Source organism: Marmota flaviventris, chromosome 11, assembly GCF_047511675.1.
Source record: "Marmota flaviventris isolate mMarFla1 chromosome 11, mMarFla1.hap1, whole genome shotgun sequence".
Taxonomy (NCBI): Eukaryota; Metazoa; Chordata; class Mammalia; order Rodentia; family Sciuridae; genus Marmota; species Marmota flaviventris.
In genome coordinates, this window is record NC_092508.1 from 6,993,360 (window position 1) to 7,016,491 (window position 23,132).

At 58.7% G+C, this 23,132-nt stretch overlaps 1 protein-coding gene across 2 annotated transcripts; it reads left to right on the plus strand.

Annotated features, from left to right (window-relative positions):
• Positions 1-15,512: 15,512 nt before the first annotated feature.
• On the plus strand, positions 15,513-22,257 carry Ecel1 (endothelin converting enzyme like 1). 2 transcript variants are annotated; one of them, XM_027941969.2, is made up of 17 exons: positions 15,513-16,298; positions 16,908-16,976; positions 17,081-17,191; positions 17,269-17,361; positions 17,531-17,655; positions 18,310-18,532; positions 18,992-19,090; positions 19,320-19,394; positions 19,531-19,634; positions 19,932-19,990; positions 20,067-20,118; positions 20,672-20,739; positions 20,878-21,002; positions 21,312-21,377; positions 21,720-21,815; positions 21,964-22,040; positions 22,158-22,257. In XM_027941969.2, exons 1-17 carry the CDS (start codon positions 15,513-15,515, stop codon positions 22,255-22,257), a joined length of 2,328 nt encoding a protein of 775 aa, XP_027797770.2. The 2 variants fall into 2 exon arrangements, with proteins under 2 accessions (XP_027797770.2, XP_027797772.2); XM_027941971.2 differs by having other exon boundaries at positions 19,531-19,628.
• The last annotated feature ends 875 nt before the right edge of the window (positions 22,258-23,132 follow it).

Consider the following 23,132-nt stretch of genomic DNA (forward strand, 5'->3'; position numbering starts at 1 on the left):
AGGAGGCTCTGGGTCTTTGAGTAGGGGAGGCCTGGCACCCCAGAGAGTCCTGTTTCTGCCTCTGCTTCTCCCCAAGTACCTGGCAAAGGGTAAGGGGTACAGGCAGCCTTTCTGGACCCCTGGAGACTAAAAATAGGACGGCAAACACTCTAGATGGTCCTTAGAGCCTGTTCAAAGCCCTGTATTTACTTACTCAATCCTTACAACAACCCCATTAGACAGATCTTATTACTATCTCCACTTTATAGAGGCTCAGGGAGTCTAAGTGACTTGTCCAGGACCACACAGCTAGTGAACTCTATGCTTTGTATCTTTATTAATTTTTCAATGCTGTTTGTGGGAGAGGGACTAGCGTATCCTGGTTTTACACATGAGAAAATTGAAATGTCCACCCAGCTCTTGAGTCCTCTGGCATGGCCCTGTGCCCCACTATGGTCCTACCTTCCTTACTGAAGAGAGGATGCACTCAGCAGGCTGCAGAGTGGGTGTGATAGGAGCAACTTTGGGGGAAACAGGAATATGAGGCTCCCTGGTCTGCCCTGTCTTGCCCTTTAGCCCCACTGTGGGACCACATCCTCCCCTGGGGCTCTTGGTTTGCAGAGATAGTGTCCAGGGTAACACACCATCACCACACCAAAGGTCTGAACATCTACAACCTGGAGTTCAGGACCTACAACTCAAGAACTGTATTCTATGGGAGGGACAGTTCCTGTTGCTGCTTGGACACCAACTCTGTACTCACTACATCAGCCTGGTTCCCATAGTAACCACCAGCTTGCTGTCTCCTAGAAACTAAGTGGTCCTCAGAGGGGGAGGCAGAATAGCAGAGCGGCTGACTGAGACCAGGGCACTTGGACTCCAATTCCCACTATGTCATGTTCTAGCTGTGAGGTTTTTAGCAAGTCATTTAACCTCTTTGGACCTCTGCTTTCCCATCTGTGAAATGGGGATGAAACTGTTAAAGGGTTAAGCATGTAGGACAGACTCAACAATCTCTGAAACAGTGATGGGCCAAACCAAGGTGTGGAACAAACGGGAGATAGCCAGTGATCATGGGTCCTGGTGGGAGCAGAGGAAGGTGAAGTTTGGATTCAGGATGGGACCCTTGGTGTGGGTGAGCCTCCTCAACACCAAGGACCCCAACTTGCCCATCTGGACTCTGGACTCTGGCCACCTGGACTCTGGCCCTTCAGATCACCACAGCCTCAATGTGGTGCTTTCTAACCAAGCGCCAGAGCCCAAGCTCCCGGCAGAAGGGAGTCCCGTTCCTCCAGCCCAGGAGGTTTAGACAGTTGGGACAAATGCCAAAGTGTCCCAGACCTGCTCTCAGCCGGCTCGGAATTAGCAGCTTTTCTGGGTTTCTCGGCACGGTTACTCGGGGGAGGGTCGAAACGGGGAGGGGGGTCGACCACCAGGGGAAGGTGCAGAGAAGGGCAGGGGGTGAGCGGCTGGAGCGCCCGGACGTGGGCCCGGGTAGGAGCGGAAGCGTCTGACCCCGTGTGTGCAGGGGTCTGACCCGGGCCAGCCGCCCACCTCCACACTGCGGTGCCAGGCCCCAGGTGCGCACGGTGCGGGCGGAGGGAAGGCTGCGCGGGACGCTGACCCACATTCAGGGAGGCCGCGCCTCCAGCCGCAGTCTAGGTGCGTCCCGCCCCTGCGCCCTCGGGGGCTGCTCCGCCCCGCCCTGCCCAGCCCCCTCCCGGGAGCCAGCGCGAGGTCGCTGCGGCAGTGCGGGCCGCCTGATTCAATTAACTAATTCCCGACAAGACAGATGTGCAATTCCCCGTCGCCTGCCATTAGGCGGAGATGGAGCACCTCGCGGGCGGGGACCCGAGAGCGGCGGGGGCGGAGCGGTGACGTCACGGCCCCGCTGCTGACGCCAGCAGCTCCCGCCCAGGTGTTCTGCAGCGACCGGGCCAGCCCCAGCAGCCTGTTTCCTGCGCACACCTGGGTCTCTGGGCCTCGGGGGTCGCCACCGAGTTGGTGGTTTGCTCCACTTAGGCGGACTCCGGTGGACGCGACCTCCCTCTCGTCCCCTCCCCGCCCTCCTCCGTCCTTCTCCTTCTCGGATTCCCAGGATTTGCTCTCCTCCCTCCCCCGCGCCGGTCCCCTGGTCTTCTACTTCGGTAGTGCCTTCTGTGGGCGTGTGCACGGTGAGGTTCACACGTGTACCTAGGCACCCAGGCGTGCTCACACGTGTGCGCACAGGGGCCTACCCGTGCACACAATAGGAGCACACTTCTGACATACACATAGTGGTGCTCAGGCACACATGCACACAGGCACATAGCCACACCGGCACAAGCATATACGCACATAAATACGCCTTAGCTCTGGCCAGACCAGACCCCCTTGGGCCCACTCAGCCTTAGAGGTGCTCAAAAAAGCTCAGCCGCTCCTCAGCCAGGTTTCCAAGGAGCGTTCGAGCAGTTAGAGCCGGGGTTGGGAAAGGGGGCAGGAGAGGGGGAAGGGAAGCCTTGTCAAGGACACCAGCAAAGGAAGGGGGAAAAAAATGAAGTGGAAGAAATAAAATCAAAAGGCTTTTAAGGCTGCTCTACCCAAGTAGCTGATGTCTTGGCTGCGATTGCCGCAATGAAATATTGTGCTCTCTGATCGCTTAATGCACGGCCTGCAGCCCCCTCCCCCCGCCCCCCGCAGCGCCTCCCCTCCCCCTGCGGCCTCCACCTTTCTCCCAGGCAGATCCGCCTCCTTGCTCTTGGATCCAGGATGGAAAGAATCAACCTGCCACTGGGAAGCCACAGCTGGCTGGGGACTCACCCACAGCCTGGGCAGGAGTGGGGAGCCCTGCTTGGGGCTGGAACCCCTGCCAGTTCCCGGTAATTGTGGTGGCGGGGGCTCTCTCCTTGCAGACTTTGGGGATCCTCTAGGTGTAAGGGTATCCTCTTCAGGAGGGGAGGGAAATGACCCCGGTGTGGTTGACAGGGATCTCCTCTCTTTTCTTGGAGTCCTCAGAAGCTGCTCACCACCCTCCCTGCCCCGGGGAGTGAGAGTGGGGCTCTTGGAGACTTGAATAGGTGTGTGGGGGGGAGTGGGTGTCCCAGCCTAATTTTTAGTCTTTAGCTAAAAACTGAGCCCAGTAATTGTTACAAGCCTGACTTTTCCTCGGCTCACATTTCAACTCCATCACTTTGTGGCTCTGTGACCTTGAACAAGCTCTGGGGCTCATGTGCCCAAATTTCCACACCAGGAAGGATGGAGCAAATAATAGAAGCGGCCTCATAGGGTTATTGGAGGATTAAAAGAGAAAATATATGCAAAGTGCTTAGCACAGGAGGTGCCCTAAGTGGGGCTAATTATCTCTGTAATCTCCCCAATGGCTCCACCCCCTCGCCTGGACTCCAGGGGCAGGGGGGAGCTGGCAGAGAGGGGGGGTGTGCCTCTAGCTCCTTCTCCTTCCCATCCTCCTCAAGCTTTCCCACGGTGGCTTTGGTGGCTTCCGCACCCCACCCCTCCCCTCCCCCAGGCAACTGCTCACTCTGTGTGCCTTTTTGTCAGGGCCGCCAAATTGGCCAAATCTCCGTAATGCTAAAAAATTGGTCCATTAGCTGGCGGGGAACATTGACGGGAGGAGAGAGCAGTGAGAGTGGCTGCCACCGATGCCTGGGCAGGGAGGGGTCTCCAGGACTCCCTGGGGGAACTGAGCTCACGGCTCTCTCGCGCTCTCTCTCTGTGTGTGTGTGTGTGTGTGTGTGTGACCCCGGCTGTATGCTAGATGAGACCCTGGGAGCTTTCACTGTGTCACCTCCCGTGAGCCCCACAATGCCCTGAGAGGTTGGCCCTGTTATGATTTTGTGTTACTGAGGAGGACACTGAGGCTCAGAAATAATCAGAAGGGCTCCAGCAAGTTTGCTCAGTAGGTGTGGCCTTGAGGACTGCTCCCTGGTCTGAAGTTCCACTGGCCTCCTTGGGACCTCTTCCCAGATCCCGCTTATCCCCAAACACCCAGCAAGCTTGTTTCCAGTGTGCTCTGCTCTGGCCCTGCCTCTGGCCCTGCCCCTGGGAGCTCTCACTGGGCAGGGGCAGCTGGCCTGGGGAGTTCATCTCGCTGGGATCAGCCTGCTCAGTTGCTCATTCTCAGGGAGCAATGATAGGTGTGAGGAGGAGCTAGTAGGTGCCTGGACTAGAGAGGGGAGGGGAGGTGGCTCAACCTTCATCCTGGGGCTGCTCAGCAATCCCTGCCTCCCTCCCTTCCTGAATATACTCACCGCTGTGCCATCCACTGAGCTTCTACAACCATGTGGACAGACCCTCATCCTTGTCTTTAAGAGGGAAACACTTGCTAATCTCCCACTCCAGTTCCCCCATAAGAAGTCAGGCAGGGTGGTAGGAACCAGGCCAGTCCCTAAGAATATGGCTGCCCTCTTGAATCCTCCTAAGTTTCCAAAACATCAAGGTCAATGGCCTGAGCTGGGCCTGGGGCCGGGGGAGGCCGAAGAGAGTGAAGCCTACAGGCTGGGGGAATAGCCTTCTCTCTTGGCCATAATCTATCCTGTGTCCTGAGACATTACCAAGAGCCTAGCTGGGCTGCCATACGCCCTCTGACCTAACTGTCTATTATAAATTGCATAATAGTGTCCCCCAAATCACAAGTTGAAACCCTCATCCCTGCCATGATGGTACTATCCATGAGGCCTTCTGAAGTGATTAGGTTATGGGAAGGGACTCCTTGTGGTGGGATTCTTACCCTTAGAAGAAGAGACATTAAAGAGTTTGCTTCCTCTCTGTTTTCTATCATGTGAGGACACAGAAGAAGACAGCCATCTGCAAATCAGGAAGAGGGCCCTGATCAGAACCTGACCAGGCTGGCTCCCTGGACTCAGCTTCCAGCCTCCGGAACTGGAAGGAATAAATGATCCCAGCTATTGTGTTTTTACGACAGTCCCAACTAAGAAAAGATTCATCCTCAACCTGGCTACCATCTCAAGAAGTGAAGGCTTCCCCCCAGATCCAGCTACGGCCCCCCCAATTAGAAGACATTGAAGGACAGGGGAGTCTGGCTTCAGTTGGGATGGAGACAAAACTAGAGTTCAGCTTCTCAAGGCATAATGGCTCTTTGGACCATTCCCCCTCTGCAGCTCTGGCAAAATCCAGCCAGAGGGGAGGCGGGGGCAGACTGTCAAGCACCAGCAGGTGACAGGGTGGCTGGTTGCTTGGGCTGCGAGGAGGACATGCCTTCATCTCTGCTGCTTCCTGAGGAGTGCAGTGGCCCTCTCCCCACTTGCTTTCCCCTTTTCCCTGGGGCCCATTCCGCAGTCCTTGGGCTGACAGGTGGTGTGGCGTAGTGCCTATGACTTTGGGTTTGGGATCAGGCGGTTTAGGTTCAACTCCGGCCTCTCACTGGCTGGCTCTGTAACTCTGAATAAGCCTCTTTGTTGTAAGCTTTGGTTTGCCCACCAGTGAGATGGGCAGGTAATGAGGGCACCAACCTTCTGAATGTTGGGATTGAATAAGACAGCGCCAGGTACAGTGGGAGCCCTTAGGACCCTGACGGTGGGGTTGGTGAAAGGGACAATGATGATGATGGTGGCCATGACAGGATCGTTACCATGCTGCTGATGATCATGGCGGTGATGATGGTGGTGATGATGATGGTGAATTTGGCAAAGACGATGGTGATAGATGAGGTGATGTGACGATGGCACTAACAGTGATCTAGAACAGGATGATGGCAGGGATGGGATGCTGTCACCCAGGCCTAAATGAAGGGCAAGAACAAGGCAGAGATGTGGCAGGGGCAAGCAGCTGAGGTACTGCCCAGCAGATCTGTGTCTGCCCTCCTGGTGAGGCCCAGCTATGGTTAACCCCTAGTTCCAGCCACCCAGGAGAAGGCAGGAGGCCCTCTCTTCTGGCCTGTGCCTGAGCAGGGGTTAGTTTGGGCCTCAGTCTGACTATGGCCAGTGTGAGTCCTGCTCTGCTGCCCAGAGCCTGCCAGCAGGTGAGCATGGGGTCTAGAGAGGCACTTGTGGACTGGTACCTGATGCAGACCTATGCAGGGGTTCAAGACCACTCCTCCCCTTCCCATGGGCTCCGGGTTGGGGAAGGCTAGGGCTGTGGAACTCTGGGCTTCTCTGCAGGAGGGGACAGGTCTGTGCGCTGGCTGGGCAGAGCAGCAGGGCTTCTGAGTTTGGTGTTGGAAGAGTTCAAGTCCAGTCTCACTGCTGACAAGTCAGGAGGTTCTGTTTCTGAATCTCTTTGAATCTCAGCTTTATTACTGTCCTGACGCCTGGGATAATAATAGTATCTACCTGGGAGTAGTTTTTTTGTTTTGTTTTGTTTGCAAATTGGGCAGTCAGCGAAACACCTGCAACTAGGAGGCCCAGGAGATGTTGCTGACTTCATTATCAAGGCCTTTGTTGGCTGTGACGGCTGCACAGATCTTGGCCAGGTCCCCACTCAGGATGCTCATGGGCTGGGCCCAGGGCCAGATCAGGGGCTCCCTGCAGGTGGGCTGAGTTCAGTGCTCCCCCTCTGACCCCTCACATGCCCGGCGCCCTGCCCTCCATTGCCTCCCCTCCTGACCTCCCCCTGTGCCCTCTCCACAGGCTGGCGAGGGCTCTGACGTGTGAAATAAAAAGGGATTTTAATTACCTCTCAGCAAAACAGCAATTAGAGAGAATCACAGCACAACAGCGGCCCCCTCCTCCACTCCCCCCTCCAGGCCCGCCTTCTGCCTGCTCTCTGGTCCCCACCCTAGAGCTGAAGCTGGATGTCAGAGGAGTCCTCCAGTTCAGTTTAGTCCCCCGTCCCGTACCCTAGGAGGGTGGTCTGTGCTGGGGATGGGGACAGAGTGGGGCAAGGGCTGTACACGAAAGCTCCCTGAAGGATGAGGGGAGTATCAGTACCCCTCTCCTTGGGGTTCATGTGGGCACCACAGGGCTGTGCATCCATTGCAGGTGCCCGGTCCAGGCCATGGCAGTGGGCATGCCCAGCCCGTGTGAACACTGTGGTGTGCAAGTCTGTCAGCAACCTGGGGCGGTGTGACCCACAGGATGAGCCACGCACTGGGCAGCCAGCGCATTTTCCCTCTACAGGCTTTTAAAATAATTGCCTGTGACCCTGAGCTGTAGCTCTCTGTCCACTGGCCACTCCCACCCCAGGCTCCTGCTGCCAGGGTCAAGTCTCTGTCCATCTGCAGAGCCCTGGTGCTGCATTTGGGAGGGGGCTGGGGGCGGGGTGGGGGTGTCCCGGTGGGTAGCCTGAGGCTGGGGGCGGCCGGTAGTGGGTGGCTGATTGAAGCGGTAATTGCAGGCAGCAGGCCCTGGCTAATGCATGTTATGATTAAGCCCCATTACTGAGGGAGGCAGCTCAAGCGTGGGGCGGGGGCGGGGGCGGGAGGTGGGGGAGGCTGGCTGTGGGAGGCTGACTGACAGCCTTTCTCCTGGGGAGGGTAGCAGGTGGCCACTGCCACCTCTGAGCTGTCCTGCGGAGTGGGGATAGCCGGCCCTGGCCGTGGGAGAGGTGTACCTCATAGACACACGCCCACCTGGGCCAAGGTCTGCAAGCCCCCATTCTGTTGTTGAGGGACCCAGCCAGCCAGGGATGAGCAGCGATTTTCTGGCCATTAATTTTGGGGTTCCTGTGTCTATGAAGCCTGCTGGCCTCAATGCTGGGGACGTTGAGTTGCTGATGTTAGACTGGCTGTCATTGGACAGATGACATTAGAGACTACTCCCACCCCACCTTATCAGGTGGTACAGATGCGAGGGACCCCCACATGCCAAATGGCTATAGGAGGAGAGTCAGCTCACTGGTCCCTTGCAACATGGGCCCAGAGTCTGGCCTCCAGGGAAACAGACCTCAGCATCCTGAGGCCCAGAGTGGTTGCATGACTTTCCTAAGAACACACAGCAAAAGCTAGATGATCCCCGTGTGTTGCTCTAGTGTTTCTGTTTGACTACTTGCCTCTGTAGCTTTGCATAAGTCTCTTAGCCTCTCAGGGCCTCAGTTGTATCCTCTGAAAAATGGGAGAAATAGTAGCATCCACTCCTAGGATTATTGTGAGGACTGAATGAGATAATTTAGCACTTTAGAGCCCAGGGCCTGGCCTGGAGGTCAGGACCAATACACTTAGCAATGGCTTTGCTCTTTGACCCATACCCTTTGGTAGGCAGGATCCTAAGATGCCCCCAAGATTCTTGGCCGTTGGTGGACACATGCACTTCTCCCCATTATTCACTCAGGCACAGACCTGGAGTCGGGGGATGGTGGCACATGCCTGCAGTTCCAGCGCTTGTTAACAGTCAGCAAAAGCAAACACCTGATTCTACAAATTCAAGGAACAGAATTCTGCCACAACCAATGAGGACCCCGAGCCCCAGCCCCTGCCAACACCTTGATTTCAGCCCAGTAAAACTTTGAGCAGAGAATCTAGCCAGGCCGAGCCTGGACAGGTGACCTCCAGAGACCTCGAGAGAATGAATCTGCGTTGAGGGAGGTGCTGAGTTTGTGGTTTGTTATGCAGCAATAGAAAATGAAAACCCTCGGTGGCAGTTGTGACAGAGGCTCTGGGACACTGTGCCAGGAGGGGAGCTTGGGGCCAGGCTACCAGCAGCCCCAGGTCTACCTGGCATTCTCAAGCGTGCAGATGTGCACCTGGATGCTGGCACCTCTGTGAGGCCAGAGCCCCTGCCAGCGCTATCGGAGGGGAAAGGAGGGCAGAGCTTGGCAGCCATTCCCCCTGCTCAGGGGCCAGCCTGGAGTTGTGGCATCCTGCCACCTGTCCTTGAATGTGACCTACTAGCCACACCCAGAGCATGTCTGTGGGAGCCCCTTGCTAAGCACCTTCCCGGTCCATGCCCCCGGGGCGGGCACTGGGCAGAGGTGGTGCAGAGGTGCTGCAGGCCCTTCCAATCCACGCTCTTGTCCCTCGCCCAGTGCTGCTTTACACAATCTATAGCAACAGTGCTCCCCAAAAGTGTGTGTGCGCATGCACGCATAGCCTGGAAGGAGGCCACACCCAGGGCCAGCCTGTGCCCAGTTCCCTGAGCCCCTCTGAGCCCCTCTGACTCCGCTCTGCAGCCCTGCTCTCTCTCCTACAAGGGACAATTAGTGGCTCAGCTTTAATTAGCTAACGATCCCCTTCAGTTCCAATCACTTGAAATGATGATGGAGTGCTGGGGGAGGGGACCTCAGGCCCAGGGACCCCACAATCCAAGGAAGAATCAACTCCCATTGCCTGTCCCATGCCCACACCTCCCCCCAGGCACAAGCAGTGGGCCATGGTAGCCCAGACGGGAAGGAGTGCCAGGCTTTGAGTTCCACGCCCCCGGTCTCCCAGCCCCCACCGCCTTATTTCCATCTTGCACAGGAGCTGAGCTGCCTGTGTCTCCATCAGATGGTGTGCCCAAGGAGCCCAGTCATCAGAGCTAGAGGACCACAGGCCCTAACCTCGCCACCGCCTCGTCCTTCATGTCCCCTGTCACCACCCCACCTTGGCTCTATCAGCCTGGCCCCACCCCTGATTCCCACCTCGTGCCAAGGCTTTGCTAAGCAGGAAAGATGGAGCAATGGCAAACTGACCCATTCCAAGACTTAGCACCCCCAAAGGTTCCTGGGTCTGAGGTCATGGCTGGGCCCTGGCTCTGAGCTGCCTTGGCTTGGGACTCTGAGTGTCCTGCCTTCTCCTGAGGAGATCTGTTCACCCTCGAGCTCGGTGTCCCTGAGACTCTGACCGCAGCAGATATGGGTGCAAATCTCAGCTTCCATACTTATAGCTGAGTGGATGGGTTTGTTTCCTCCTTTGGAAACTGAGGCAATAGCAGGGCCCCCCTGTGGGGTCACTGAGAAGCTCAGCCTGGGCCCCAGCACAAGGGGGCCCCCTCATTGCCCCCAGCTGAGGAGCTACACAGTGGAGCCTGTCAGGGGGATCCTGGGCTGACCTAAAGGAGGGACACAAGGCTGAGGATGAGGACCCCAGGGGAGGGTCCTGAACAAAGGCTGGAGGGGGGACACTACCATGCGTCCCACAGTGCCCTCCTCACTAAAAGTAAATAAAATAAAGAGATGTCAAGCGGTCACAGAGCTCACCCTAGTCGGGAGGCCTGAGGGGCAGGTAAAGAGGGCCTGGGAGTTTGTCTGTACACATACAAATGGGTATGGCCCAAATCCTTTGAAACAAGAAAGAGAGAATTTTTTTAATATTTTTTTTTTTTTTTTAGTTTTTGGCGGACACAACATCGTTGTTTGTATGTGGTGCTGAGGATCGAACCCGGGCCGCACGCATGCCAGGTGAGCGCGCTACCGCTTGAGCCACATCCCCAGCCCTAGATATTCCTTGTATAAAATAAAACCCTGCTGTAGAGGTTGGGCGGTGGCCAGCATGAGTGGTGGAGAGCAGAAGGGAGGACGTAGGGGAGGGGAGAGGTAGCCCCTCTGTGGGCCACCAGGTCACAGGGCAAAAGAGAGCTGGGGTGTGTAGCGGGTGGTATGCACTGGTGCTCTACAAGGTTCCTCACCCGGGGCTCTCCATGGGCTGATCATAGTGGTCATCGGAGTTCACCAGATGTGTCCCCCATGCTGGGCTCTCAGAGGGACTGGGAGCTCCAGATGAAGGAGGAACAGGAGAGGGCCCAGGGGAAAACTTTGTATAGTACAGTGAAAGCAAAGTCCCAACCCGTGGAGGCAGCACCTGACCAGATGGGAGAGGCCATTCCTAACTGACCCAGAAAGATGGATGGCAGGCAATTGGCCAAGAGAAGAGGTGATGAAGGAAGGGTGTTCCGGGTAGCTGGAACAGCAAATGCTAAGGCCCTGAGGTGCAGAAGAGCCAGCTCTGTTTTGATAAATGAAAACAGATCAGAGTTACAGAGGGAAGAGGGAGGCAGGGCGTGGGGAGACACAGACTGAAAGGTCAGAAAAGGTCTGAGGAGAGACACTGCCTCCCTGGCCACGTTAAGGTGAGTGGATAGCTCAGTCAGGAGGGATGAGGGGGACTTCTGACAGCTAGGGGCCAGTAGGGAGGCCATCCAGACGGGAGGGAACAGAGTAAGGGGTTAGGGCATAGCAGAGGAGCTCAGGTGGGGATCTGCAGAGGGTGGAGAATACTCCAGTTTTCCTCTGTCCCTCTCTGTCACCTCAGACACTTGGGAGAATAATTTCATTTCTCAAATTAAAAATCCATTTTGCAGCTAGGCACCGTGGCACATGCCTGTAATCCCAGCAGCTTGGGAGGCTGAGGCAGGACGATCACTTGTGTCCAGGAGTTCAAGGCCAGTCTAGGCAACATAGCAAGACCTGTCTCAAAAATAAATAAATCAGTAAATAAAATCAAAATATTTTTAAAGATCCATTCTGTGCTGTGAATGACAGATAGGACCATCTCTGGGAGGCCAGGCAGTGAGGGCCTGGAGTCTGGGGAGGTGCTGGATCAGGCCAGGAGACCAAGGGTAGCCCTGGAGGCCTAGGACTCTGAAATCAAGTGGAGAGCAGGGTCTGGTCCCCCTCCCCCAGGAGACTCCGCTGGGGTCTCAAGTAGGACTGATGGGCACTCCTTGCCCCAACTGCTCGTGGCAGGAGGGCCCGAGGAGAGGCACTTGGGCATGTGGGGCCCCCTAGCACCCTCTGCGCACACCTACCTTCCCAGGGAGAGCCTGAGTCAGAACCACGTGACCGTCCTGCGGCTCCAGCCTTCCTCCACCCCTCCTTGCCACACTGGCCACTTGGGAGAGTCATTTCATTTCTCAAATTAAAAATCCATTTTGTGCTGTGAATAATAGATGGATGAGTCCAGGGAGGCCGGGCGGAGGGCAGGAAGCTGGTCCAGAAGACACCACAGAGCTGTGGGGCAGGAGGGAGGCCGAGGCTTATTCCAGAGCAGAATAAGCTGCGACCTGATGTGAGGGGCTGGTGTTCCGCCCACAGCAGAAGTGGGGCGACCGTAGCAGGCCAAGAGGGGCTGGCCTGGCCTGGGCTGGCCAGGGCAAGACACATGGTGCCTCACTTCATGAATGCTCAATAGATATGAGTCCTTAGTGGGAACACTGCTGTCCCCAAAGAGTGCCAGGAGTCAGGGCTGCTGGGCACTTCTGCCCCAGAACCCAAGCAGAGGGCGGGGATCTGCCTTTGGTCAGGGAGAAGGCTGAGGGTTGGCTCTTGTCCCCTCCCGCTTCCCCTGCACCCCAGATCTTCTCTCTTCAAGGTGGCTCTTGCTGCTGCCCTTCCCTCCCCCAAAGGCTGCACATCCAGCTGCCTCCCAGGCTTGGCTGGACTAGCTGGGCACTTGCTCATCAGTCATGGGGTCACCTTGGCATTTAGGGAGGAACCTTAGAAACCTCAAGGAGAGCTGGAGGAGCTACAGGTCAGAGCCTGGCGTCTGCCTCTTCTGGACTGTCCCACCTTCCATTTCTGAGAAGGGGCAGGAGAGTGAAGCAAAGGGTCTCAGGCCCCTCCCGAGGGCAGGCTGCATAGGGGCAGCCTGGGCCAAGTGGTCAGAGGGCCTGGTTGCTGTGCTCAGGGATGGGCTGGCAGGGGAGCCCAAGCGGCTGGGCATGGGAAATGAGATGCTGACCAGAGCGGCAGGTCGCCTGGCTGGCAGTCTGGAGGCAGATGAATGGATCAATGGCAGCCGAATGTGGGAGCAGCGTGGCCTGAAGGGGTCTAGTAGCTGACCTGGGAGGGAACAGAGGGGGACTGAGGTCCCCAGTCTCCTGTGGCTGAAGCAGGAGAGTCCCTGGAGAAACATGCTTGCCTGCATGCCTTGCTGTCGGAGGACAGTCGGCTTCCTGAGACAATATCCATTTTTATATTTCTTGGAAATTTCACAGCATTCATTTCGGGGAAAATAAAAGCTGTCATTGCTGGAGAAATGATACCAATCAGGGTCTGAAAAGGCTGGAAAATTATCCTCCTGGAGACAGAACGTTGAGGGGAAAATGCAGATTAAAAGCACAAAGAGGCACTCTGCCACCGCCCTGCCCTCCCCTCCCCCTCGTGGAATCACCACGTTGTGCGTAATTCCATCTCTCCTCGGTGGAATTGATTGGACCTGAGAATGTATGGATCAGAGGAGGACCCTGGGACAGCCGAGGACCCGGGTGGGGCTTAGAGATGGAAAGACAAACAGAGGATAGGTAGAAGGGCAGAGGTGGCCACTTTGGGCAAGGGGCCCAGTAGCTGGCTGATGACCACCCCCAGGGGAGGGTGACAGGATAGTGGCCTGGTCCTTGTAGTCCCCCCTTATCATTATTTTCATCAGGTAGGGCTCCAACATTGCTCAGGCTGCTCCTGTAGAGTGGAGCCTTCAGACCTGGGAGTGCTGATGCTTTGTGGGGCCCTTTGCTAGAAGCCCTGGGTGGAGCAATGGTGCGTAGGGTGGGCAGAGACAGGAGACTCCAGAAACAGAATCATTCATTCAAGAAGTCCCAAGTTCTCGGTGCCCCCTGTGGGCCTGGCCCTTTGAGTACAGTGTGAGGCAGGCAGAAGTGGGCTCTGCTTTGGGGGAGGAGGAAGATCCTACATTAAAAAAGCAAGTTCAAGTGGATGGGAGGTGGGTAAATTCAGAGTCCTGCCTGCACTGCCTGTCCACATAACAGGGTCTTGAAGCCTAGGCCTGTGTGAGGCCTGGGGCTGTTGGGCAAAGGGGGCAGGTTCCCTCTCGCCCTGCAGTGGAGAAGCCTCTCTCATTCTTCTCTAGACCTTTCCTCACTATTCGGGGCCAGGTACTTCCTAGGCGGTGGTTCCAGGGCCAGCCAAGGTTGGGGAGGCACAGAGTCCCAGGCTCAGATTCTTCTTGTAACCACTGGGGTAGGGTGAAGGGAGTGGCTAACCAGAACCCCAGAGGTGGGCTGACTCTAGGCAGAGGTTAAAAGGAGGACAAGGAAGCCCTGATGTTGAAGGCCGGTTCCACACCGGCCACTGTGTGGGCAGACACCGGCTCTCCATCCGCACCTCCCCACAGTCCTTGTGAGGAGACTTCCCTGGGCTCAGCTCCAGCTCTTTGGGCTTGGCTGGGACGGCCCATGCGCCTCCCGGTCTCCAGCCTCTTTCCAGCGGGCTGGAAAGGAGGCTATGAGTGGAAGTGCCACATCAGAAGGGGACCTCTGTATAAGGAGCAGTAGCTGCGCTCATTCCTCCCGTGACAGAGCTGGACCCGGGAGTCCCCGAAGCTGGTGCACGACCCTCAGGAGCCTTTTTCCGCGGCCAATGTCCCCACCTCCGCTTTGCTGCGGAGCTGACAGGTAGCCAGGAGGGAAGCAGGAAGAAGGAGGGGGTGCGGGGGGCGGGCGGTGGAGGGTGGAGCCGCCGGCGCGCCCCCTCCCTCGGGGCCGGCGGGCGGCGCGGCGCGGCGCGGCGGCCTCCGCGCGGAGGCAGAGGAGGCGGCGGGCTCACGGAAAGAGCGGACGCCCGCCCTGCTCAGCTCCGGCTCGGGCCCGGGCTCCGGCTCGATCCGCTCTGTCCAAGCCAGACCAGGGCGCGCACCTGCCTGGTAAGTGGCGCTCGAGTCTGCTGCCCCTAGGACCACGATTGCAGCCACATTCAGCCACCGTGGCCGCGGCGCCGATCCTCCGGCTTTGTCTGCGTGCTCCCGGCTCTGACTCCAGCTGCGGCTGCAGCTGCGACTCCAGGGCTCAGCTCTCGGGCTCCGCGGACTGCGCCGCGCCGCGCAGAAGACTCCCAGCCCAGGGCTCGGGACGCGCAGTGCTTGCTCGCTAGCGCGGGGGGTGAAACTTCCCCCAAGTTTGGGTTCTGGGGAGAACCTGTTGAAGCCGGGAGTAGCCCGGGCGGGGACGGAGGCAGAGGCTGGAACCAGTCTTGGGTTCTCCGTCTAGACCGACGGGTTGGGGGATGTCTACGACTCTGGCTGAGGGTGCTGCCGCTTGGCATTTGGGCCACTGAGTAGAAGGAGCCAGAGACTATTAGAAAAGATATAGAGGGCTTCCTCGAGGACAAAGTTAGGTTCTTTAGTGGCTTTTGAGCTTCGCAGTGCAGTGCGAAGAGCTGAAGGCAGATATGTGGTCTGCACAGTCGCCCAGTACCGCACCTCCTTCTACAGCCTCTGCTCTTTCCCCCTCCCCCACCTGGCCTTGGCTGGAGCAGGTCTTGGACAAGAAAGGCGAAGAGAAACCGCCTGTCAATGAAGGCCTACTACGTGCCAGGCCCCGTGCCCTCCTGCTTTCTTTCAGGAGTTTCCCGAACCTGCAGCAGGCATGTGTGTGCAGGAGGAGGGGAGACCGGTTAAAAGACTCCACTGTGCGTTCGAGAGGTGGTGGTCACACTGAGCCTTCCTCTTCCCTCCTTCCCCGGGTGATGGAGAGAGGCCAGGTTTAGGCCGCGGTTGGGGAACCCGGGTGACCTTCGGCCCACAGACAAAGGCCTCCGCCCTGCCTAGCCATAGACCTGGGCTCCATGCGGCTGCAGCGCCTCTCTAAGCTGTCTTTGCCCTTCCCGCAGTTGAGGCCCGGGCCATGAGGACGCCCGCGAGGAGGCCGTCAGCTCGGCTCATGGTGTAACCCCCCAGACGCGTCCAAGGCGTGCGTCGCGACCGGCTCGGCACCATGGAGGCCCCATATTCGATGACCGCGCACTATGACGAGTTCCAGGAGGTCAAGTACGTGAGTCGGTGCGGCGCTGGAGGCACGCGCGGAGCATCACTGCCCCCGGGTTTCCCTTTGGGCTCCGGGCGTGGAGCATCCGGGGCCCGCACAGGGCTGCCGCGCTGGAACCGGCGCGAGGTGTGCCTACTGTCGGGGCTGGTGTTCGCTGCGGGTCTCTGCGCCATCCTGGCTGCCATGCTGGCGCTCAAGTACTTGGGCCCGGGAGCAGCGAGCGGCGGAGCGTGTCCCGAAGGCTGCCCCGAGCGCAAGGCCTTTGCGCGCGCTGCCCGATTCCTGGCCGCCAACCTGGACGCCAGCATCGACCCGTGCCAGGACTTCTACTCGTTCGCGTGTGGCGGATGGCTGCGGCGTCACGCCATCCCCGACGACAAGCTCACCTATGGCACTATCGCGGCCATCGGCGAGCAAAACGAGGAGCGGCTGCGGCGTCTGCTGGCGCGGCCCTCTGGGGGCCCCGGTGGCGCAGCGCAGCGCAAGGTGCGCGCCTTCTTCCGCTCGTGCCTGGACATGCGTGAGATCGAGAGGCTCGGGCCGCGGCCCATGCTCGAGGTCATCGAGGACTGCGGGGGCTGGGACTTGGGCGGTGCGGCCGAGCGCCCGGGGCCCGCGGCCCGCTGGGACCTCAACCGGCTGCTGTACAAGGCGCAGGGCGTGTACAGTGCCGCTGCACTCTTCTCGCTCACTGTCAGCCTGGACGACAGGAACTCCTCGCGCTACGTCATCCGCGTGAGTGAGTCCCCGGGCGCTCAGGCTGCCCGCAAGCCGGGGGGCCGCTCAGGCTGCCCGCGACCCGGGAAGCCGCGTGCGGCACGAGCTACCCGGTCGCCTGGAGGCCAGTGCGGCCCGGGAACGTAGTGGCAGCAAGGAGCTGGGCGAGCGGGCAGAGCACGGGAGGAGGGCGCGAATAATTTCCCTGAGTAATTGCGGTGTTTAGCGGAGCCGCGGGAATCGCGATTTCAGGCCTTCTGGAAGGCGGGGACAGCTGAGGGAGGGGGGACCTTGGGCTAGGCTGTCAGTACTGGGCTGGCTGGAACTGGCCAGGAAGTTCCCGGGGCCCCAACTCCTACTGAGGGGCCCTGCGAATGGCCTCTTAGGTGGGCAAAGCCGAGGCTGAGAGACAAGGGAGGATTGAGAGGTGGGTTGCCCCTGGCGCTCCCTGGCTGAGATAGGGCTTGGACCGCCTTTGTGCTTGAGGGAGGAATTCCAGTCTTTGTGCTCCTGGGGCTTGCAATGATGCGTGCCTGGCAATCCCTCTCAAAGACTTTGGGTGTAAATTCAGTCTGTTTGGGAAATGTAGCATGTTGACCTCTGACCAGGGGGTCCTGTCTCCTCCAGATTGACCAGGATGGTCTCACACTGCCAGAGAGGACTCTGTACCTAGCCCAAGATGAGGAGAGTGAGAAGGTGCCTGGGCATTGGGATGGGGCGGCAGGGAAGGCTGGGGTCCCAGGAGGGATGGCCTGGGCTAGGCCCGTCCCCAGCTTGAGGAGGCCCCTGTCCTGGTGCAGATTCTGGCTGCATACCGGGTGTTCATGGAGCGTTTGCTCAGTCTGTTGGGGGCAGATGCTGTGGAGCAGAAGGCCCAGGAGATCCTGCAGCTGGAGCAGCGGCTGGCCAATGTGAGCATCACTGGGGGGCTGCCAGGGGCTGGGCAGAGGGCATGGCAGGGCTGGGTCAACTCTGGTCTCCACCCCAGATCACTGTGTCAGAGTATGATGACCTCCGGCGAGACGTGAGCAATATGTACAACAAGGTGACACTGGGGCAGCTGCAGAAGATCACGCCGCATGTGAGTGTGGCCCGGACCTTGTCAGCAGGGGTTGATCCTGGGACTCTGCGGTCAATATCCCTAGGGATAGACAGGGCTTCTGTGGACCTAGACTCCCTGGTCTTCCTGGTGCCTCTCTTTGAACCTACCCCCCCTCCTGTCCTCTGTGGTCCCCACCCTGTGCCCCCAGCTGCGGTGGAAGTGGCTGCTGGACCAGATCTTCCAGGAGGACTTCTCAGAGGACGAGGAGGTGGTGCTGCTGGCCACAGACTACATGCAGCAGGTGTCCCAGCTCATCCGCTCCACACCACACAGGTGGGGCTGAACATCCCACACGCCTGCACCCCATGTCCTCCAGCCTCCCCCCTGCCTGCTGCCCGGACCCTGGATCCACCTGCTCCTGTGTGCAGGAGCCCTGTGGGGAGGCGGTGGGGAGCCTGGAGCAGGAGTGCAGTCCTGGGTTCTGGTGCCGGAGCTCCCCCTGCCTGTGGAGCAGGGCAGGCTGTGGCTTGCTGAGCTGCAGTCCTCACTGGGGATGCAGGGGCTGGCTGACAGGGTGGCTTCTCTGAGGGACGGTGTGGCCGCAGTTCTGCTGGCCCAGGGCCAGCTCAGGGCCAGCTTCCTGGCCTCTGCCCACCTTGGGGAGGAGCAGGGGCTGATCAAGGCCAGCCTTGAGGCAGACAGAGAGCCCTGAGTGTCCCCTGTCCCACCCCATAGCAAGTCAGGAAAGGGTGCTGGCTGTGACCCCTCAGGGTCAGGGCTGGTCAGTAGCAGGACTGTGTCCTGTTGTGCGAGTGGGGCTCAGGACACTTCAGGCTGCTTACCAGGACTGACCTGACAGTCCTTCTCTGAGGGCAGTGTGGGGACCAGGTCCAGCCCCTGTGTGGGGTCACTGGCGCGACAGGTGGTTCCCTGGGGTGGCCCCCATGCCTGTGCGTCTGGACATTCCCCTGTTCCACCTCTCTCCAGGATTCTGCACAACTACCTGGTGTGGCGTGTGGTCGTGGTCCTAAGTGAGCACCTGTCCCCACCGTTCCGTGAGGCCCTGCATGAACTGGCCAGAGAGATGGAGGGCAGTGACAAGCCCCAGGAGCTGGCCCGTGTCTGCCTAGGCCAGGCCAACCGCCACTTTGGCATGGCGCTTGGTGCCCTCTTTGTACATGAGCACTTCTCAGCTGCCAGCAAAGCCAAGGTCAGGCTGCCCTGGGTTCGGGGTGGGTGTCCAGGTGCTGCTGGGTATGGGGGATGGGAAGCCTTACACATCTCCCTGTAGCTGGGGCCCAGCCTCAGCTTAGGGCTCAGCCCTGAGCATTCCAGACTGCTGCTCACCAAGGGTCCTTCCCCCAAGGTCTTAACATGCTCTCTCAGCCACAGGTGACCTCCTCTGCCATGCTTCTGCCCACCTTTCTCCGTCATGCTCAGGAGGCTTGGTGTTAAGAATGTATGGAATTTTTCTGGGGCAGGTTCCCCATTCTGGGCTTGTAGCTTATTGTCAGAGTGCAAGGTGTGGATCCCCACCTCCAAGGTCTTTCCTTGGTGCTCAATATTGCACCCTGGGCTTAGGAAGTGGCACTGAATTATAGGGACACCCTGGGTTCTAGATGCTGGGGCCAGATCTAAAGCCTCGTGGCTGCATCCTTGAAACCCACAGGTGCAGCAACTGGTGGAAGACATCAAGTACATCTTGGGCCAGCGCCTGGAGGAGCTGGACTGGATGGATGCCCAGACCAAGGCTGCTGCTCGGGCCAAGGTAAGGTGGGACCTGAGTCACAATTGTTGGTTCCACAAACATTTTCTGGTGCCTAAGGGTGCCAGATGCTGGGGAATAACAAGAGATATCAAAAGAAACAAAAATACCTTTGAAGAATCAACCTGACCTTGATCCCCAGACCTGGGCTGGCCTAGAGCCTCCTCCCATGGCAGTGAGGGGGCTGTCTCCTGATGCCCTGGTCCTTCCTCACCTGTCCTCTCACTTGCAGCTCCAGTACATGATGGTGATGGTTGGCTACCCAGACTTCCTGCTCAAACCAGAGGCTGTGGATAAGGAGTATGAGGTGGGTCCCACTCCCCCTGCCCTGCCCAGACTCACTGGGCATGCTTCCCCAGGCCCTTTGCCCAGACACCAGACACAGAGAAAGCCTCATTACTCCTCAGCTGGTGGCCTGGCCCTGAGTACTGCTCCCCTTGCAGTTTGAGGTACATGAGAAGACCTACTTCAAGAACATCTTGAACAGCATCCGCTTCAGCATCCAGCTCTCTGTCAAGAAGATTCGACAGGAGGTGGACAAGTCCACGTGGGTGCCTGGACCCAAGCAGGGGGTTCTGGGCAGGGATGGGGTGGGACAGCAAGCTCCTTCCCAAGGCCAGGGCTGGTGGAGCAAACCATATCAGATCCATGCCAGGTGCAAGGTGTAGGGCCAACAGGGTGGTGGCCCTGCCCAGAGAGGGCCCAGAGATTCACAGTCAGAAGTTAGCGGTGGCGGGGCCCTTCAGACGGCCTTCAAGAAGGAGGCCAGGATGTGAAGGAGGGGAGTAGGGGTTTTGCCACACCCCCCTGCCACGCCCCAGCTGACTGTAGCCTCCTTCCACAGATGGCTGCTGCCCCCACAGGCACTCAATGCCTACTACCTACCCAACAAGAACCAGATGGGTAAGGGGGTATGTCTCCACCAGGGGGCGGGACCTGAATGTGGGTGTGTCTCCCACTGACCACTGCCTCCCCTTAGTGTTTCCGGCAGGCATCCTGCAGCCCACTCTGTATGACCCTGACTTCCCACAGTGAGTAGGGAAGCTCCCCTGGATGTGGCTGAGGGGTGAGGTCCCTGGTAGTCCTAGTCCCTTCTGCAGATTGGGGGTTGGGTTCTTGACTGCTACAGAACTGGGATGGGTCATGACAACTTCGGACCCTGGTTCCCTATAGTCTTCATTTAGAAGATCAGGGTTTGTTTATTTGTTTGTTTGTTTGTTTTTCAACTCCTGGGTGCCCCCTTACCTGTTCTAGGCTTGTTCAGGTGTTTAAAAAGTGGAGGGACCCTAGTGATAAGGAGCCTCCGTATGGGTGGTAAGGGTGCCTTAGTTTCCCTCTTGTACCCCTCCAACTCTCTGTAGCCCCCTCTAGCGTTGCTAGTTGTTGTTTCCTAAAAGGCAGCTGGGCAGGTTTGAACCCTTTCATGGCTCCCAAGGAGACTTAGGGCCCAGGACCTTGCAAATGCCTCTCTAGTTTCCCTGGCCACCTCCCAAGCTGTCCAGGGATCTCCAGGGGCCTGTACAGCAGTTTAGGCTCTTAAAAGGCAGATGAAAACTGGGGCCTGACCCTGCTGCTGTGGCCCAGGTCTCTGAACTACGGGGGCATTGGCACCATCATCGGGCATGAGCTGACCCATGGCTACGATGACTGGGGTAAGGCCTGATGGAGCTTGGGATGGTGGCCGGGGGGAGGGAGGACAGGCAGTGGGGGTGCGGTGATGGGCTAACGGGTGGATGAAGGAGGGGCTCTGGGGTAAGAGTCAGTCTCTGCTGCCCTGCCACTGTCCACAGGGGGTCAGTACGACCGCTCAGGGAACTTGCTGCACTGGTGGACTGAGGCCTCCTACAGCCGCTTCCTGCGCAAAGCAGAGTGTATTGTGCGCCTCTATGACAACTTCACTGTCTACAACCAGCGGGTGAGGCCCCCTGCCCCTCGTGCCCTCCAGCCCTGCTGGGCATGGACTGGGAACAAACACACTCAAGTGCACAAGTCCAGACCTGTGCCAGACCCCTGTACACACTCAGGGTTCCTATGCACAAGCACACAGGCAGCTGGGAGTTCACACCCCCACGGCACATGCGGGAGTGGGGCAGGAGGAATGCTTTTTTCAAAATCTCTGGGAAAGGAAAGGAGAAGGTGGGCTGGGGTTAGGGGCCAGGGCCCAAAATAGACAGGCCTGGGAGGCCAGCAGCTCCATGCAGCCTTGCCTCTTCCACTCCGGCAGGTGAATGGGAAGCACACACTTGGCGAGAACATCGCAGACATGGGTGGCCTCAAGCTGGCCTACTATGTGAGCCACCCTGCCTGCCCTTCATCCCTGATGGTAGATGGTGGAAATTGATGAGGACCTCAGACCAGAGACATGGCCACCCTCCTGGCCTGCTTTGCTGAGCTCTGGCCTGGGCTGGGGTGAAGGGGTCATGAGTCAGGCCTTTACTGGGAGATCAAAGAGGGCTACCTGGAGGAAGTGGCTCTGGTCAGCTTGCCCTGAAGCTGACCACAGAGCATGGTGGGTGGCACGCAGAGCTGGGGTAAGTAGGAGCTGGCAACGCAGGGAGGAGCCAAGGGGGTGGGGGTGGAGAACTGTGCCCAAGGAGGGTGGGAGTAGCAGCCCCACACTCTGCACCCCCAGGCCTACCAGAAGTGGGTGCGGGAGCACGGCCCAGAGCACCCGCTGCACCGTCTCAAGTACACGCATGACCAGCTCTTCTTCATCGCCTTTGCCCAGGTGGGCAGGGGCGGCACTGGCCTGTGGCTGGGGTGGGACCCACATCCAGACTCTGCCCCAGCCCTGCCTTACCCAGGCCTGGCATGGGGGTGGGCAGTAGATGCCCAGCTTCAATTCCCCACCCCCATCTGCTCTCTCTGTGGCCCAGAACTGGTGCATCAAGCGACGGTCTCAGTCCATCTACCTGCAGGTGCTGACTGACAAACACGCACCCGAGCACTACAGGTATGCCCACCTGCCAGCCTGGTTGGGGCAGCGGGCAGGAAGGGAAGAAATTAATGCCAGCAGCTGGGGTAGAGTGGCCACTGGGATCCTCAATGGCTGGGTTTCCCCCAACACCAGGGTGCTGGGCAGTGTGTCCCAGTTCGAAGAGTTCGGCCGGGCCTTCCACTGTCCCAAGGACTCGCCCATGAACCCTGCTCATAAGTGCTCTGTGTGGTGAGCCTGGCCGCCTGCCCACCTGCCTGCACGCCCCCTCTGCCCCGCACGAATTGTCTCCTGCCAGCTGCCGGGACAGGCTTGTGCCCTGTGTGGCCTTGCTCCTGGATCCCTCACCTTTCCAGCTCCTCCAGGACCAGACGCCTGGGCCTGCAGTCCCTCTCTTCAAGAGAGGATTGGAGCAGGTGTGGGGTGAGCTCTGGCAGGGGACACTGAGGTCCCCAGACTTGGCTCTAGGGAGCGGACCCCTGGCCAGGTCGGATTGTACAGGCCCCACCTCCACTGTATTCTTGCTGATGAGTCTGGTCAATAAAGCTGCTAAACTCTCACTGTGGCCTCATCAAAGCCCTCAGAGCAAGTGAGTCTGCAGCAGTCCCTTGGGAGGAGATTCAGTCCTATAGCACAGCCAGGACCCCAGAGGTCCCTTCTGGTGGCCCTGGTGTGGCTACCTCTGTCCTACTTCCCTGGGCACTTTGTCCTCCACCAAGCACTGATTCCTCCCTAGCCAGGCCTCCTCCCTCACACCCTGCCTGGTGCCTCCTGCCCTGTTCTGAGGCATTCCCTGGCCTGCCTGTGGCTTGCCCACCCACGGTCAGGGTGACACAGGGAGAGTGGAAAGCAGAGGCTGCTACTGCAGTATCCTAGCAGGACAGCACCAGCTTCCCCTCTGGAGGGGGTCGTGGGCCCCAGGACAGCACCAGCTTCCCCTCAGGATGGGGTCATGGGCCCAGGACAGCCCCAGTTTCCCCTCGGGAGGGGGTCGTGGGCCCCAGCGGAGGTGAGGCTGGGCCACACACCTAGAGCCAGGGTCGCTGGGTGAGAAGGGGAGGGGTGGTGGGGGCTGGCAGTGGGGCTCCACAAGTGGCAAGGGGAAGGGAA

What these genes read in the sequence shown, in the direction of transcription:
- Ecel1 (XM_027941969.2), top strand. Translation starts at nt 15,513, where the DNA reads ATGGAGGCCCCATATTCGATGACCGCGCACTATGACGAGTTCCAGGAG. An exon ending in TGGAGCAGCGGCTGGCCAAT is followed by an intron (nt 17,192 to 17,268) that starts GTGAGCATCACT and finishes TCTCCACCCCAG; the next exon opens with ATCACTGTGTCAGAGTATGA. An exon ending in TCTTCATCGCCTTTGCCCAG is followed by an intron (nt 21,816 to 21,963) that starts GTGGGCAGGGGC and finishes TCTGTGGCCCAG; the next exon opens with AACTGGTGCATCAAGCGACG.